At 44.2% G+C, this 15,288-nt stretch overlaps 1 protein-coding gene across 1 annotated transcript in view; it reads right to left on the reverse strand.

The window, feature by feature from the left end:
* The window catches only part of LOC143741650 (copine-8), a 161,428-nt gene that overhangs the window by 15,036 nt on the left and 131,104 nt on the right, over window positions 1-15,288 (reverse strand). Inside the window, exons 16-17 of the mRNA XM_077233941.1 lie at window positions 14,672-14,799; window positions 34-136 (exon numbers count right to left, since the gene is read on the reverse strand). Of these exons, the coding sequence (XP_077090056.1) occupies window positions 34-136; window positions 14,672-14,799 (231 nt within the window). The remainder of the gene's footprint in view (window positions 1-33; window positions 137-14,671; window positions 14,800-15,288) is intronic.

The following is a 15,288-nucleotide window of genomic DNA, read 5'->3' on the forward strand; positions in this document are numbered from 1 at the left end:
GCTAAAGACTTGTGTAGTAGACGGAATACCCACATTAACAATGGACTCTTTTGTCTGGGCCATATCTGATATCACTCCATCCGTGATGATGAGCAGGATGAAGTACTGCGATCCGTCCTTTACTGAGGCAGCGTATCTGCACAAAAGAGCACATATTGTTACATTCATTAAACATCTCATTACTGGGGGATATGCAGCCAAAGCCTCTGGATTATTTCGCTGTATTACTACATTGCAGCCTGGCATCCCAATTATTTCCATCAGCTTATGAGGTAAATAATGTACTCAGAAGCAGTAAAAACGAGACACAAGCAAATATATTCTACACAGTTAATTTGTCTGTGCTTGTAACAAACCTTTTAACAAACTAATCTTTTTTTTTGGCAGTCCAACTGTTCACATGTTACAGTCATGGTCAGAATTAATGGCACCCCTGGTAAATATGATCAAAACTGGCTGTAACAAATAAATCTGCATCGTTTATCCTTTTGATCTTTCATTCAAAAAATTTCCAAAAATCTAACCTTTCATTGAAGTAAAAGAATTGAAAGTGGGGGGAAATCACATTATGAAATAAATGTTTTTCTCCAAAACACGCTGGCCACAATTATTGGTACCCCTAGAATTTTTTACGAGTAAAATATCTCTGAAGTATATTCCCATTAATGTTTACCTTTTTTTTAGCACACCAGGGTGAGGAACATGAAACTGTCTATGACTTCTTGTTTCACAGGAGTTTAAATATGAGGAAACACAAAGGCCAAATTCCGTTATTTATCCATCACAATGAGTAAAACCAAAGAATATAGTTCTGATGTGCATCAAAACATTGTTGAGCATCACAAAATAGAATGTGGCTGTAAGAATATAGCTAAAGAATTGAAAATCCCCATTTTGACCATCAGGGCAATAACTAAGAAGTTACAATCAACTAAAGATGTTATGAATCTGCCAGGAAGAGGACGTGTGTCTATATTGCCTTAATGCAAGGTGAGGAGGAGAGTTTGAGTGGCCAGAGACTCTTCAAGGTTCACAGATGGAGAATTGCAGAGATTACTTGAGTCTTGGGGTCAGAAAGCCTATTTAAAAAAAATAATCAAACAACCCCTACATCACCACATGTTGTTTGGGAGGGTTTCAAGAAAAATCCTCCTCGCTCCTCCAAAAACAAACTCCAGCATATTCAGTTGTCAGAATGACTAAAACAGCACAGGGTTCTGTGGTCAGATGAAACAAAAAAAGAGCTTTTTGGCAGCAAACACGCTGACTGCTTCCATCTGGACAACGATCCAAAACAAATATCAAAATCAACACAAAAATGTGTTACAGAGCACAAAATGAAGCTTCTGCCATGACCGTCCCAGTTCCCTGACCTGATGAGTTGAGTGAACTGAAGAGGAGAAGCACCAACATGGATCTGGGAATCTACAAGATCTGGAGAGATTCTGTATGGAGGAATGGTCTCTGATCTCCTGTCAGGTGTTCTCCAAACTCATCAGACATTATAGGAGAAAACTCAGAGCTGTTATCTTAAAAAAAGGAGATTGCAAAAAGTATTTAATAAAACCAACGTGTTTTGGAGAAAAACATTTATTTCATAATGTGATTTCCCCTCCACTTTCAATTCTTTTACTTCAATGAAAGGTTAGATTTTGGCAATTTTTTGAATGAAAGATCAAAAGGATAAACGATGCCGATTTATTTTTTACAGCCAGTTTTGATCATATTTACCAGGGGTGCCATTAATTCTGACCATGACTGTACATACATTTACAAACATGTTTAATAAAAAGGTCTTATCAGGGTTTATCATGTCTCGCTCTCTCTTCTCCCCGCTCTGACATTTGACACCTTTTACTAGCATCCTTCAACTCTCTGTGATATTTGCTCCAAGCTCTGGTGAAATATCTAATACAGACTTCAGTGCGAGGAGAAAGGATGAAATGGTCTTGGCAAATGTTTACCAGCCCCTGCTTTCTCAGATCGACTTCGGCGGATTAAAGCTTTGAAAACGTAATGTCCCATTGAGGATTTAGAATATGATGTACGCAGAAATGCTTAAAACATTTCTTCACCTGTCACTGAAAATGTGTGCCGATTTAAAAAATCCTCTTGAGGACACACTGGGATTTCGTGAAACACACATAACCGGAAACTACGAGCTGAATTCTTTTTTAAAACAAATGTACGTTACCATTACAATCAAAAAATTGGGGTTACAGTGAAATATTAATGTATATTTATATAATATGTTCTATCATTATTTGCGTATGCTGTCACAAACATTCAAACTATTTGATCCAATCCTTAGAATGCACTAAGTTTAAGAGTTTACATTTTAAACCCTTGTGAAATGTGATTATTAGAATATTATGATATTAGTATGCATACTAGAACTTCAAACTATTGAGGAATACTGAATGTTTTTGTGCAAGTGCGAAGACTAAATGCCTGTTCACATTTAGTCTACTCTAGAACTACAATAAGAATCATTTTCACACAACGCCTCTTTACTTACTCATGATCCCTCTCAACATGGGGACAAGAGAGATGTGAGTCAATAAATGGGAAAACAAACTTGCGTTAATCATTTAAAAAAAGTAACAAAAAAGTAATCTGATTACATAACTTGTGTAACTTGTAATGCGTTACACCCAACACTGGTTATGTTTCCCAATACTCTGAACCCAACGTGAAAATGTTGAATTGTTGGCATTTGTTGCCACAGTTTGAACCAGCCTTAAGATTTTGCAACAAATTTCACCAGTAACAAATATGACCACAGTGGAAAACCCAGGCAAACAGCGCATTAGCTTCAAAAGAACAATTTAAAAGCAGTTTATTATTAAACTGCGTGGGCGCAACTTACGGCTAATACACACAGAGAGATAAGAGCGGTACAGTGTGACAGATCTGTCTTGAGCACAGATGAGTGGACACCGCAGTGACTGTGTGTGTTTGGAACACAGGGGTGATAATGACTTGATGGACTGTCCTTTACTTCACATCCTCAGAAAATCCATGAAATGGACATATAATTAGAAACACAGTGTGAGGACGTTTCAGTGACTGTTGGCTCCCTTTAAATCATTAATTAGTGTGGATTTAAGCATAGCATAGAGGTCTGAAGTGCAATAATAAAACATAATGAGTTGTAGAAACATGTTCAAATGTAAAAACAACCGCAAAATGTTATACTAAATAAGAACCAATTTATCAACCTGTATTAAAGTGTTTAGTATGACTGTCTCACTGGATATTCCAGGTAACATGCACACTAGAGATGCGCGGATGGGCTATTATTTCATCCGCAACCCATCATAAAACTCATCATCCGTCCGCCATTCATCCGCACCGCAACGTTCTCTTACAAGAGGTTCTCTCGTATTGCGTAAGCTAGCTTACGCTATGGGGAAAGTCATCTTTGCTCGAGATATTTAAGCCAAAAATTATCCTTAATTTTGTATTTATTGTCAACGCAGTGCAGCAGCTAGCAGACCTAGAGCAGGCCATATTGCGTGCTCATTGGCTGCCCTGCGGCAACTGCTGCAGCATACCACTGAGCCTCGCACATGACGTCACGTCCAATGAGGGCGCTTCTCGCCTTCACGCGTCATAGTCCGCCAAAATGGGGGTGGCTTAGCGTACAAAAGCCATTCTCGTAGGTTGCCTCACTGATTTCATCATCTTCAGCGAAGCTCTCCGCATCGCTGGACTCTGAGAGAAGCCTTCCGTCGTTGAATCCAGCGGCTAGCAAGCAGAGGAAAGTGCTTGAAGAAGCCGGCCGCCTTCGCCACCTTCAGCCATCCGTGGCTGCTACGCCATCCGGCGTGTATCCTTTAATTCCAATCTGTGTGTGTTCGCCGCTGCGACACTCACTCTCTCTCTAACTAAAAGAGCGCAAGCGTTTGTTCCAAAATGCCTCGCCTTTCTTGCGGCTCGTGTAGAGCCCCGCTAAGCGAAGGAGACCGCCAAGTTATTTGCGCTCTCTGCCTGGGACTGGAGCATGCAGCCCTCGCCCTGGATGCGGGCGGCTGCGAGCATTTTGAAGCGCTTCCGCTGTCGACCCTGCGGGCTCGACTCGAAGCCTTCCAGGGAACGTTGTCACTCCACCCTCTGGACCGCGCAGGAAGAAGCGCCGTGCTCAGAGGATGCCGGAGCCTGTTGCTACAGTGAAGTGCTCGCCGGAACGTCTCCCGCCGGCCTCACTCTCTCCTTCTCCGCCCCTCCCGGACGCGCAGCTGTCAGCTTCGGCCGCCGCCTCAGGGGATGAAGCTGAAGGAGGCCACTCACTGGACAGCTGTTCCATCCTGGCGTCGGACAGTGAGCAGAGGTCGAGTTCACATCACTCCGCCTCCTCATCCGTCCAGGAATCCAGCAGGACTCGGATAGGCGTGGTCCTTGCCAAGGCCGTCGACCAACTCGGCCTCGATTGGTCACCACCGAAGGAGCCCACACCCAACAGGCTCGACGGTTGTTTTCTGCACAGCCGCTGCCCCCTGCCCGTTTCCAGATCTGCACCGTTTCTGCCGGAGCTGCATGCTGAGCTGTCAAAATCGTGGAGCGCACCATTCTCCACGAGGCTCCACACTAATGTCTCCTCGGCGCTCTCCCAGGTGGACGGCGCCGCCGAGAAGGGATACACCTCTGTCCCACAGTGGAAGAGGCGGTCGCAGCGCATCTTTGCCCGCCCTCCACGAGATGGCGCTCAAAGTCTGCCCTCCCGTCCAAAGCCTGCAGGACCACCTCAGCCCTTGTTGGCCGCGCTTTCGCCGCCGCCGGAACAAGCTGCTTCCACCCTGCACTCGATGGCCGTGCTTCAAATCCTTCAGGCTGATCTCTTCCGTGAGTGGGACGAGAAAAGCAAGGATCCGGCCGCCATTACGGATTTGAGGAGCGCGACGGATCTCTCCCTTCGCGCCACGAAATCTGCAGCACAGGCGATGGGCAGATGCATGGCCTCACTCACTTTCACAGAGAGACATCTCTGGCTGACGCTGGCGGACATGGGGAGGCTGACCGGTCCGTGTTCCTCAACGCGCCGCTCTCCCCTTCCGGTCTCTTCGGCCCAGCAGTACAACGGGATCGTCGACCGCTTCTCCGAAGTGCAGAAGACCACACAGGCCATGAACCTTTTCCTGCCGCGACACGCTAGCTCTTCTGCAAGCCGCCCACGTGAGCCACCTGCACGACATGCTAGCCAGCGCCCAGCCTCCCCCCGGGGACCACGGTCCAAGGTTGTGCTGAAGCTCACAGCGGCCATGTTATGAACGTAAGTCACGTGACCACCAGCGAGCGCTCACGCTTACTGACATACATTTCGCCCCAGGCTCCGCTCGCAATAAATATCGCCACGAAATGTTCCCCATTCCCAATAATCGGTCATATCAAGTGGCACAGGCAGTTACAGCTATCAGCAAGCCGCCGTTACTGAGACCAGAGAGCGCACGCAGACAGATTGGGTGCTAAGCACAATAAGTCAAGCCTATTCGCTTCAGTTCGTTCGCCGCCCCCCTCGCTTTCAAGCGCGGACCGAGACGAAAGTGAAAGCGGATGTAGCGCATCTAATCCGCGCAGAAATAGCCAAACTGCTGTGCAAAGGGGCCATAGAACCAGTACCTCCTTCTCAGAGTGAGTCAGGCTTTTACAGCCATTATTTTCTCATACCCAAGAAGGATGGAGCTCTAAGACCTATCTTAGATCTGAGACATTTGAACAAGGGTCTCATGAGATGGCCGTTCAAAATGATTACGACCAGAAATCCTTGCGCATATTCGCCCGAGGGACTGGTTTATCTCTCTTGATCTGAAAGATGCATACTTTCAGATCCCGATAGCCCCGCGTCACAGGCCATTCTTGAGATTTGCCTTCGACGGTCAGGCATATTAATACACCGTCCTCCCGTTCGGCCTATCCCTAGCGCCCCGTACATTTACGAGGTGCATGGATACGGCTCTCGACCCCTTGAGAGTGAAAGGGCTGCAAATTCTGAACTATTTGGACGATTGGCTGATTTTAGACCTGTCAGAGATGGAACTGTTATCTCACAGAGCTGCGCTTCTCAGCCATCTGGAAAGCTTGGGTCTCACGGTCAACTGGACCAAGAGCTCATTACTGCCCAGTCAGTCAGTTTCGTTCCTAGAAATAGAACTGGACTCTGAGGCTATGACAGCCAGCTAATCGACACAGCATGCGCGCCGTGTTCGACAGCTAGCCGTGTCTTTCCAGAAGGGCAGCATTATACCTCTGAAGGCATTCCAGAGGATGCTAGGCTGTATGGCTTCAGCTGCGGTTGTGCTTCAGCTAGGCCTGCTGCGCATGCGCCCGCTACAACGCTGGCTGAACTCCCAAGTGCCTCACCGGGCTTGGTGTTCAGGCCACAGGCGAATCAGAGTGACTCAGAGCTGCGTTTCGGCTCTGCAGACCTGGTTAGCGGCCGACTGGTACCAGCGGGGAGTGACAATGGGGGCTGTTTCAGAACGATTGGTCATCTCGACGGACGCCTCCAACCTGGGTTGGGGCCCTGTTTTCGAGGGCAGACCGGCCTTTGGCCTGTGGTCAGACCAAGAGAAACGCTTCCATATAAACTGTCTGGAAATGATAGCGGTCGAGAACGCGCTCAAACGCTTCCTCCCGTTCATACACGACCACCATGTACTGGTCTGCTTGGAAAACATGTCTGTGGTCTCCTACATAAACCGTCAGGGCGGCGTCAGATCCAGAAACCTCTGCCATCTGACGGAACGCCTTCTTACATGGTCTCAGGGCCGCCTGCGCTCGCTGAGAGCCGCGCATGTGCCAGGCCACTTGAACGACGGTCCAGACAAACTGTCCAGGAACTACGTTCCCCCAGGGGAATGGTCCCTGCACCCCCAAACAGTCCAGTTACTGTGGCACCTCTTCGGTTTGCGTCAGAAGACAACGCTCAATGCCCGCTGTTCTTTTCGAAGAACGAGGATGCGCTGGCCCAAATCTGGCCCAGCCACCCACTTTATGCTTTCCCTCCGGTCTCTCTGTTACCACAGGTAATCAAGAGAATCAGGGAAACGCGCCACTCGGTGCTCCTTATAGCCCCGCGCTGGGAGAATCAAACTTGGTTCCCGGAGCTGATGCGGCTGTCCCACACAGCCCCTTGGCCGATTCCGGTGAGGAGAGACCTCCTCTCTCAAGCCCGTGGCTCAATCTGGCATCCCCATCCAGAGCGCTGGTCTCTGCATGCATGGTTGATCAACGGATACCCGTTGTACTGCCAGAGGGAGTGATGCACGATTACGCAATCCAGAGCCCCCTCTACGAGGCGGCTTTACGCGTCTAAATGGTCGGTGTTCTCCAAATGTTGTGCCAAAAGAGATCTAGACCCACGAAGGTGTGTGGTCCCCGGGTTGCTTAGCTTCCTTCAGGAGCTGTTGGATAAGGGCAGGTCCCCATTCACGCTTAAAGTCTATGTGGCGGCCGTTGCAGCGTTTGCTGAGTCGACGCGCGGCCATTCAATAGGAAGGAACAAGCTCGTCATTCGCTTCCTAAGAGGAGCTAGACGGATGAATCCCCCGCGAACCCTTTCGGTTCCCATTTGGGATCTTTCTCTGGTCCCAGAGGCCCTGAAAGCTTTCCCCTTTGAACCGCTAGACTCCGTGGACCTAAAGTACCTCTCGCTCAAAACCGTTTTTCTGACAGCTCTGTCATCAGTTAAACGTGTGGGGGATCTAGACGCGCTATCTGTTAGCGCTGCGTGTCTTGAGTTTGTGCCAAATTACTCTAAAGTAATCTTCAAGCCAAGACATGGTTATGTCCCTAAAATATTGGGCACCCCCTTAGGAGCGCAGGTCATTTCTCTCTCGGCTCTGCCTGCATCCGATAGTGAGGGTGATGTTAATCCCCTCTGCCCCGTCAGGGCGCTGAAGATTTACATTACGCGCTCCGCCTCTTTCAGGTGATCGGAACAGCTCTTTGTCTCGTTCGGTGGGCGCACCAAGGGTCTCGCCACCGCGAAACAGAGCCTGTCCAGATGGATAGTGGAAGCTATCACATCTGCTTATAAGTTTAAAGGTCTGCAATGCCCCCTGGGCATCAGGGCACATTCCACCAGAGGCGGAGCGCGTAATGTAAATCTTCAGCGCCCTAACGGGGCAGAGAGGATTAACATCACCCTCACATCGGATGCAGGCAGAGCCGAGAGAGAAATGACCTGCGCTCTGAAGGGGGTGCCCAATATTTTAGGGACATTGCTGGCCACCTATTTCCCACTTATCTATGTTCCCCATGAATCCCTGGGGCTCATGGAGTGGAGGCTGGGCGCGCACAGCATTGACAACGGGTTCCCGTAGCGTAAGCTAGCTTAAGCAATACGAGAGAACCTCATCGTAAGAGAACAATACTCGGTTACTAACGTAACCTCGGTTCTCTCTAGAAGAGGGAACGAGTATTGCGTAACCTGACCGTGCAGGCGCCACGAGCGTCTTATCGCTTCAGCTGATGAAACCAGTGAGGCAACATACGAGCCTGGCTTTTATTTGCAAAGCCACCCCCATTTTTGCGGGCTATGACGCGCGAGGGCGCAAAGCCAATTTTCAAAACAGCACCCGCCCGCCATCCGCTGATTGGGCGATACTGCTGATGACAGCCGCGAGACTAGAAACCGCCCGCCACCTGCCCGAATTTAATTAAAATATTTTTTTTCGTCACGTCATCTGCCCGATCCGCAGTGTCTGCCAACCGCGCATCTCTAATGCACACAGCTACCCAGATGCATAAATTAATTTGTTTCAGAATTGATCAGAAATAATAATTTTGGCCGCAAAATTGCACAACAGCGTTTGTTCACTTTTAAGCAACCTTGATTCTATAATAATAATTTTTTTTTTTTTTTACAAAATGGGGTAATACTAGTTAACACTAATTACTTAATTTTTCACCATTACCATGACTTCGGTTAGTTGAGAGATGTTTTCAGTAAACAAATGAAATTAACAAAGTAAATTAAATTAAATACATAGAAAAGTATTTTTTGTTTTTTATCTCATAGATTCTTAATTATACTGTATATCTGATACTCAAATCATACAAGATCTCATTAGCAGTCATATGGATTTTGGAGTTTTTTTTTTTTTTTACATTGTAAATTTAGATACAGTCCATATGTTAATATTGTTCGCCCCTAAAAAAAAAAACCTTCTGTTTGTGCTGGAATCACACTTTTTATTATACCTGACCATTTCACTGTGATCTCTTTCATATTTTGTTTATCTTAAAGAAATGAAAATTCTGTCATACCTTACTTACTCATAACTTATTATTTCCATAATTAGTATTTCCATTACTGCTTGATATCTATATTGATATTCACTGAATTTCTTGACATTCATTTTAGACACATGTCCGATTTGTTAATGAAAGGCTCTTTTGAGTCAGATTTTCAAAAAAGTGATTGATCCAAAATTACAAAATGATATAGTGGGGAAAATTGTGCCTCAACCATTTGCATTTCCATACCAAACAAAATAAAAGAGCAAGATAATGACATTATCTTGACGACAAAGTGTTGATTCTCTGAGGAAAGAGCTAGTGGTGAATGCCTTGCTCTCTCAATTTATTGTACACTGTAGCAGGCATTGTTATTATGTGGACGATGAAATGAGCTTAGACACTTTGCGCTGCAATTGAAGCATAATGAATCCAGTCTTTTATTGCTGTTGATAGAAATGTAGAGGCTCGGGTTCTTGAGCCCCACAAGCTGTTAACAACATCCTTTAGAAATTTTATTTTGACCTCTAACAGTGTGAAATAAGTAAAGCATATCTGGACATAGGCATAGAGCTTGGATTTTAGGAACATGATAACATGAACTGTTCAAATTCTGCTCATAACAATTCATTTTTAATAGGACATTTCACAATACTTGTATTAATATTTCTAAAATTATTATTTTTATTCTACTTCTCGGTTCAGCATTTGGACAGTGCACATTTATTGATTTCTGAATACACCTTTATGAATACACCTCTGTTAGTTACAACTTTTTAATCTAAAAAAAGCTAAATATTACTGTCATCCTGCTTTTCAAAACCCATTCAGAAATCATGGGGATAATTGTGATTATTTTATATTGAGTTTTATACATACTTTATTCAACTCAATACAATGTAAAAATTTACCACATAATATTTTCATAATTTCTCTTGGTTTTATAACAATGCTATTGGCATATATAAAAGCTGATTAATTAATTTTGAAAAAAGCATGTTGTTTTTACACTCACCTAAAGGATTATTAGGAACACCTGTTCAATTTCCCATTAATGCAATTATCTAATCAACCAATCACATGGCAGTTGCTTCAATGCATTTAGGGGTGTGGTCCTGGTCAAGACAATCTCCTGAACTCCAAACTGAATGTCAGATTGGGATAGAAAGGTGATTTAAGCAATTTTGAGCGTGGCATGGATATTGGTGCCAGACGGGCCGGTCTGAGTATTTCACAATCTGCTCAGTTACTGCGATTTTCACGCACAACCATTTCTAGGGTTTACAAAGAATGGTGTGAAAAGGGAAAAACATCCAGTATGCGGCAGTCCTGTGGGCGAAAATGCCTTGTTGATGCTAGAGGTCAGAGGAGAATGGGCCGGCTGATTCAAGCTGATAGAAGAGCAACTTTGACTGAAATAACCACTCGTTACAACCGAGGTATGCAGCAAAGCATTTGTGAAGCCACAGCACGCACAACCTTGAGGTGGATGGGCTACAACAGCAGAAGACCCCACCGGGTACCACTCATCTCCACTACAAATTGGAAAAAGAGGCTACAATTTGCAAGAGCTCACCAAAATGGGACAGTTGAAGACTGGAAAACTGTTGCCTGGTCTGATGAGTCTCGATTTCTGTTGAGACATTCAGATGGTAGAGTCAGAATTTGGCGTAAACAGAATGAGAACATGGATCCATCATGCCTTGTTACCACTGTGCAGGCTGGTGGTGGAGGTGTAATGGTGTGGGGGATGTTTTCTTGGCACACTTTAGGCCCCTTAGTGCCAATTGAACATCGTTTAAATGTCACAGCCTTCCTGAGCATTGTGTCTGACCATGTCCATCCCTTTATGGCCACCATCTAGCCATCATCTGATGGCTACTTCCAGCAGGATAATGCACCATGTCACAAAGCTCGAATCATTTAAACTTGGTTTCTTGAACATGACAATGAGTTCACTGTACTAAAATGGTCCCCACAGTCACCAGATCTCAACCCAATAGAGCATCTGGATTGGAGCATGGTGGATTTATTTTTGTGGCTGACCTTATTGCATATGCATTATTGGTAGGAGTTTCAGTTGCAAAATTTATAGAAGGAGAGTATTTAAATGAATCATGCAAGGTGATTTATTTGCGCTCGGTAATGTACTGGTGTTTGCACCATTATTCACTGTGACGCAGCCGGCCGCGGTGGAGACGCAGATGGAGCCGACGAGACACTGAGCCAGATACTGACACTGCAGGTCCAGGGGGCTGACGGCTCATGGGGCCGGGGCCGAGGCGGGGATCTGGAAAACCGCAGTGGAGCCAGTGTGACGGAGGTCTGCGGTGGACCCGGAGAGGAGGTGCAGCCTAGTGGAGCCGAAGGGATGAAGAGGAGATGTGTAACCAGCAGACCAGAATTCCAAGGTCGAGCAGGTTTGACATCCGATTAAGGCGGAGACGGTGGGACAAGGGTATCTGGTGGGCCTTCTGGGATTACGGACCATGATGGAGCTGAGGGAGCATTGAGCCAAGTCGAAAACGATGTGTTGGAGGACCGCGGTGGCTCTGTGGATGGAGGCGGAGACGGGGAATCATCACACCAAGGAGAAACTGGGGACTGGAAGACCCAAGGCGGATCCGGCACACTTCAGGGGCCAAACTGTGGATGAGCTGAGGGACTGCCAGGAACCAGAGGAGAAAGAGCTGATGAACAGATTAGACTTGGTAGAGGAGGTGGGAGAAGGATGCTTGGAGGGATCACAAGACCTCAAGCTCTATTAACTCGGCTCAGTTTGGCTTACTGGCTCTGTTCCTGCGGTGGAGATCTGCTGTTGTTCCGTAGGGCGGGGCGAATGCTGACTGGGCTCTGGTTCCGGGATCTACATAGAGCAAGCGGTTGGGATAGTGCTTTTAGGCATGCCAACTTCAAAATATCCCTGGTGTGCGACTCAAAGGAGCGGCCCCTCTGCTCCAGGCACAATAACTGGTCAGCAGGAAGGTCCACGTTGACAGAGGGGAGAGAAAAAAAGAGACAAACACCGCAAAAATAGCTTCTATTTTGGTCCTATCCTTTGTCATGTAACGCGAGTGTAAGGAGCGCACAACGAAGGAGAAATCTGATTCAATCACCGTCCAAAGCCACGCGTCCACACAAACAGAGACAACGTTATTGGATTACATCATGTGCCATTCACCAGTGAGAAAACTTTACAGTACAGTGAGGTGAGAAACAGAAGTGCTTGCTTGCATACATAAGAATGTGGTTGTGAAATAACTCCAATTCAGGAGTTGACATTATTTATAAATCTTTATAATTCTTAAATTTTGTGCATAGGGCAAAGTCAGCGGTATTTAGAACTGTACTGTCATACTTACTTGCCACTTGTTGTCGGTTCAGGAGGAAAGTTAATTCGCGCCGATGACGTATAATGTCTGTGAACAGGCTACGCAGTGGTATGCAAACACACGTTGAACGACAGGGAACACATGGTATCATTTTATTCGGACCAAATGAAACGATTGAACGATAATTTTATGGTCCTACGCCTTCCACGGATGATATATATTTATAAAAATACATTTAGACAACTTAACATAGTGATGGCTATCAGGATATGAGAAGACTTTCAACCAGCAAACAGATCTGTAGAGAATCACCTATTACACCTTTAAATAAGTCCATGCAGGGGAAAAACAGGAGAAACAGGTAAATACATCTGTTAAACACTAAAGTAGCACATAGATGAGATAGGACAAAGAACTGAAAGACACAGGGAGTATATACTAAAACAAATGAGGGAGGTAAATGAAATAATTGATTAACAACACGTAAACTGAATGAGAACGGAACAGACATGAAAACTAGGTCACAGGAACACAAAGCATAATCCTTACAAAAAGATTCTTTATACATAATATATCTAAATATATCTCCCTTTATATTTTAGGAAAGGTCCCGAATTAGGGGATTATCATATTTGGGGGTTCATGGCATCAAAAAGTTTAAAAACCCAAAATACAATTCGACAAAATGTTAACCCTCCATCTTTTATATTCCTATTGGGTACTTCAAATTCCAGATCTAATTTTCAGGCAATTGTGCCACATTTATGATAGCCATTTAATGTTTTCCTCTCATCATTTGACTGATGATACAGACCAGGGATGATCTTATTTGAGATAGGATAAGATCAAATCTTGTTGTTTTACCTCTGCAAGTCTAACTCCACGGCTCATTTAAAGTGATTTAAAGGTCATATATCACACCTCGGAGGCCATTTCGGATTGGATTATCTCTGTGTAAATGTGACACAATTTGTTTGGATGATGCAACTGGGGGTTAATGCACATTTTGAGAATATTTGGCAGTTGTCAATCTCTGAACATGTGCAAAATCTGCATTGTGGCAGGTTGTTGTTTGCTTGCTTCATTTCAGCAATAGAAGAATCATTCAGCTGCAGTTTATACCAGTGTTTCTAGCCATCCATCACAATTTAATGTTCACTATATAAAATTATGACAGTTTTCCCAAGGCACTTTTTTTTAAATCACAGACATAGTTTATTTATTAAGTTGCAAGACTGTATTGTTGTGTTAACAAAATGTATCAGATGGCATTTTTCAAATATGTGATGCATTCTTTCTTACCATCGCTATAGCTGAAATTAGTGTAAATTGAAAATAGTGTCACCATGTTTATTATTTGAAGGTAACCTGCCTACTTAAAGTTGGCACAAATCTGATATTTTGATCAACCATTCAACTTTTCGTATTTATTGTGAGTAAAATGGCTTATCGAATGAGAACATAGAGTATGTAAGGCAGGACTCGATTTTGTCCATTGAGAATCGATTGGATCATAGAAAGTGTCAGTTGCAAACTGCAAAAAGTGTACATTTACACGACAACGATGTACTAAAAATTGATACGTTTTTCTTAAGCTTTTGAGAAGGTTCGCATACAGACGACGTTTCCAAAACGATCTCTGTTCACACGGATACACAAAAATGACTAAAAATGCTGTAAAGAAACTGTACACACCAATAGACTATAGCATGCGCATGATGTCACCGTTTTCACAAATTCACATTTCTGTAGTTTACATGTAGCTGATATAGGTATAGTTTTTAAAAATTTTCATTTTGAAACTTGTTTTCAAAAGTTTGCCTTTTCAGGCACAAAAAACTCAGTTGTCGTGTAAACAAAGGGCCAATAAAAAGTTTTCAGATTTTAGTTAAAAACAGTGTCATCTAAAGGTCATTCTTAATGGATGATTGCTGAAAGAAAAGGGATTGAAACTCATCTGGCCATTGGATAACATTGCTTAGTATTGGAATATATGTCACAGACAAGATGTCACAGTGAGGAGTAGAGGACTCTTACCACCATAGTAATTCAACATAGATAAAAAAAATAAAAAAAATTCTGAAATGTTTTGAATGTACCTGGCTACATGGTTGATGACAGGCGAGAAGTTGGTGGGACCGAAGAGCTGAACGGACTTTAGACTCTGGTAATATGCTTCCATGACTCCATCAATGCCATTGCAATATGGATTCTGAGGGTTTCCATTCTGTCGGAACATAGAAAATAAAATATTGCAAAATCAAATAAGGGTAGACATGGCCTCGTTTAACATCTGCTGTAGAAATGATAACTCACAATGGAAAGTCCACATTTTAGAGCCATATAATAGATGTCTACATTCTTTGAAGAAAATGTAAGTGCCACTTGAATGGTTGCCAGGGTGTTATGTGGTTGTTATGAGATTTTCTGAGTGGTTTTTAGTGCATTGCAATTTGATTGGTGGGATGCTATAGGTTGTCATAGGCGTTCGCTAAGTGGCTACTTTTTATCCCAAGTCAAAACTACCTCCTATTCTCTATAATATTCTGGTCTTTCAATGTAAGTCTACAGATTTTTTTTTTCCCATTTCACCATTCATCAATTGTTCTAAAACTTTGCTGATTGCACAAAAGCATTCAGTTCACTCTCTCTGAAACAAACATAACTACTGGTATTGTGTAAAATATAACTCATGTCATTCCATGAGAGTTTTGTT

Source organism: Siphateles boraxobius, unplaced genomic scaffold (assembly GCF_051911475.1).
Source record: "Siphateles boraxobius isolate OS27281-9 unplaced genomic scaffold, OSU_SipBor_1 19, whole genome shotgun sequence".
Classification (NCBI taxonomy): Eukaryota; Metazoa; Chordata; class Actinopteri; order Cypriniformes; family Leuciscidae; genus Siphateles; species Siphateles boraxobius.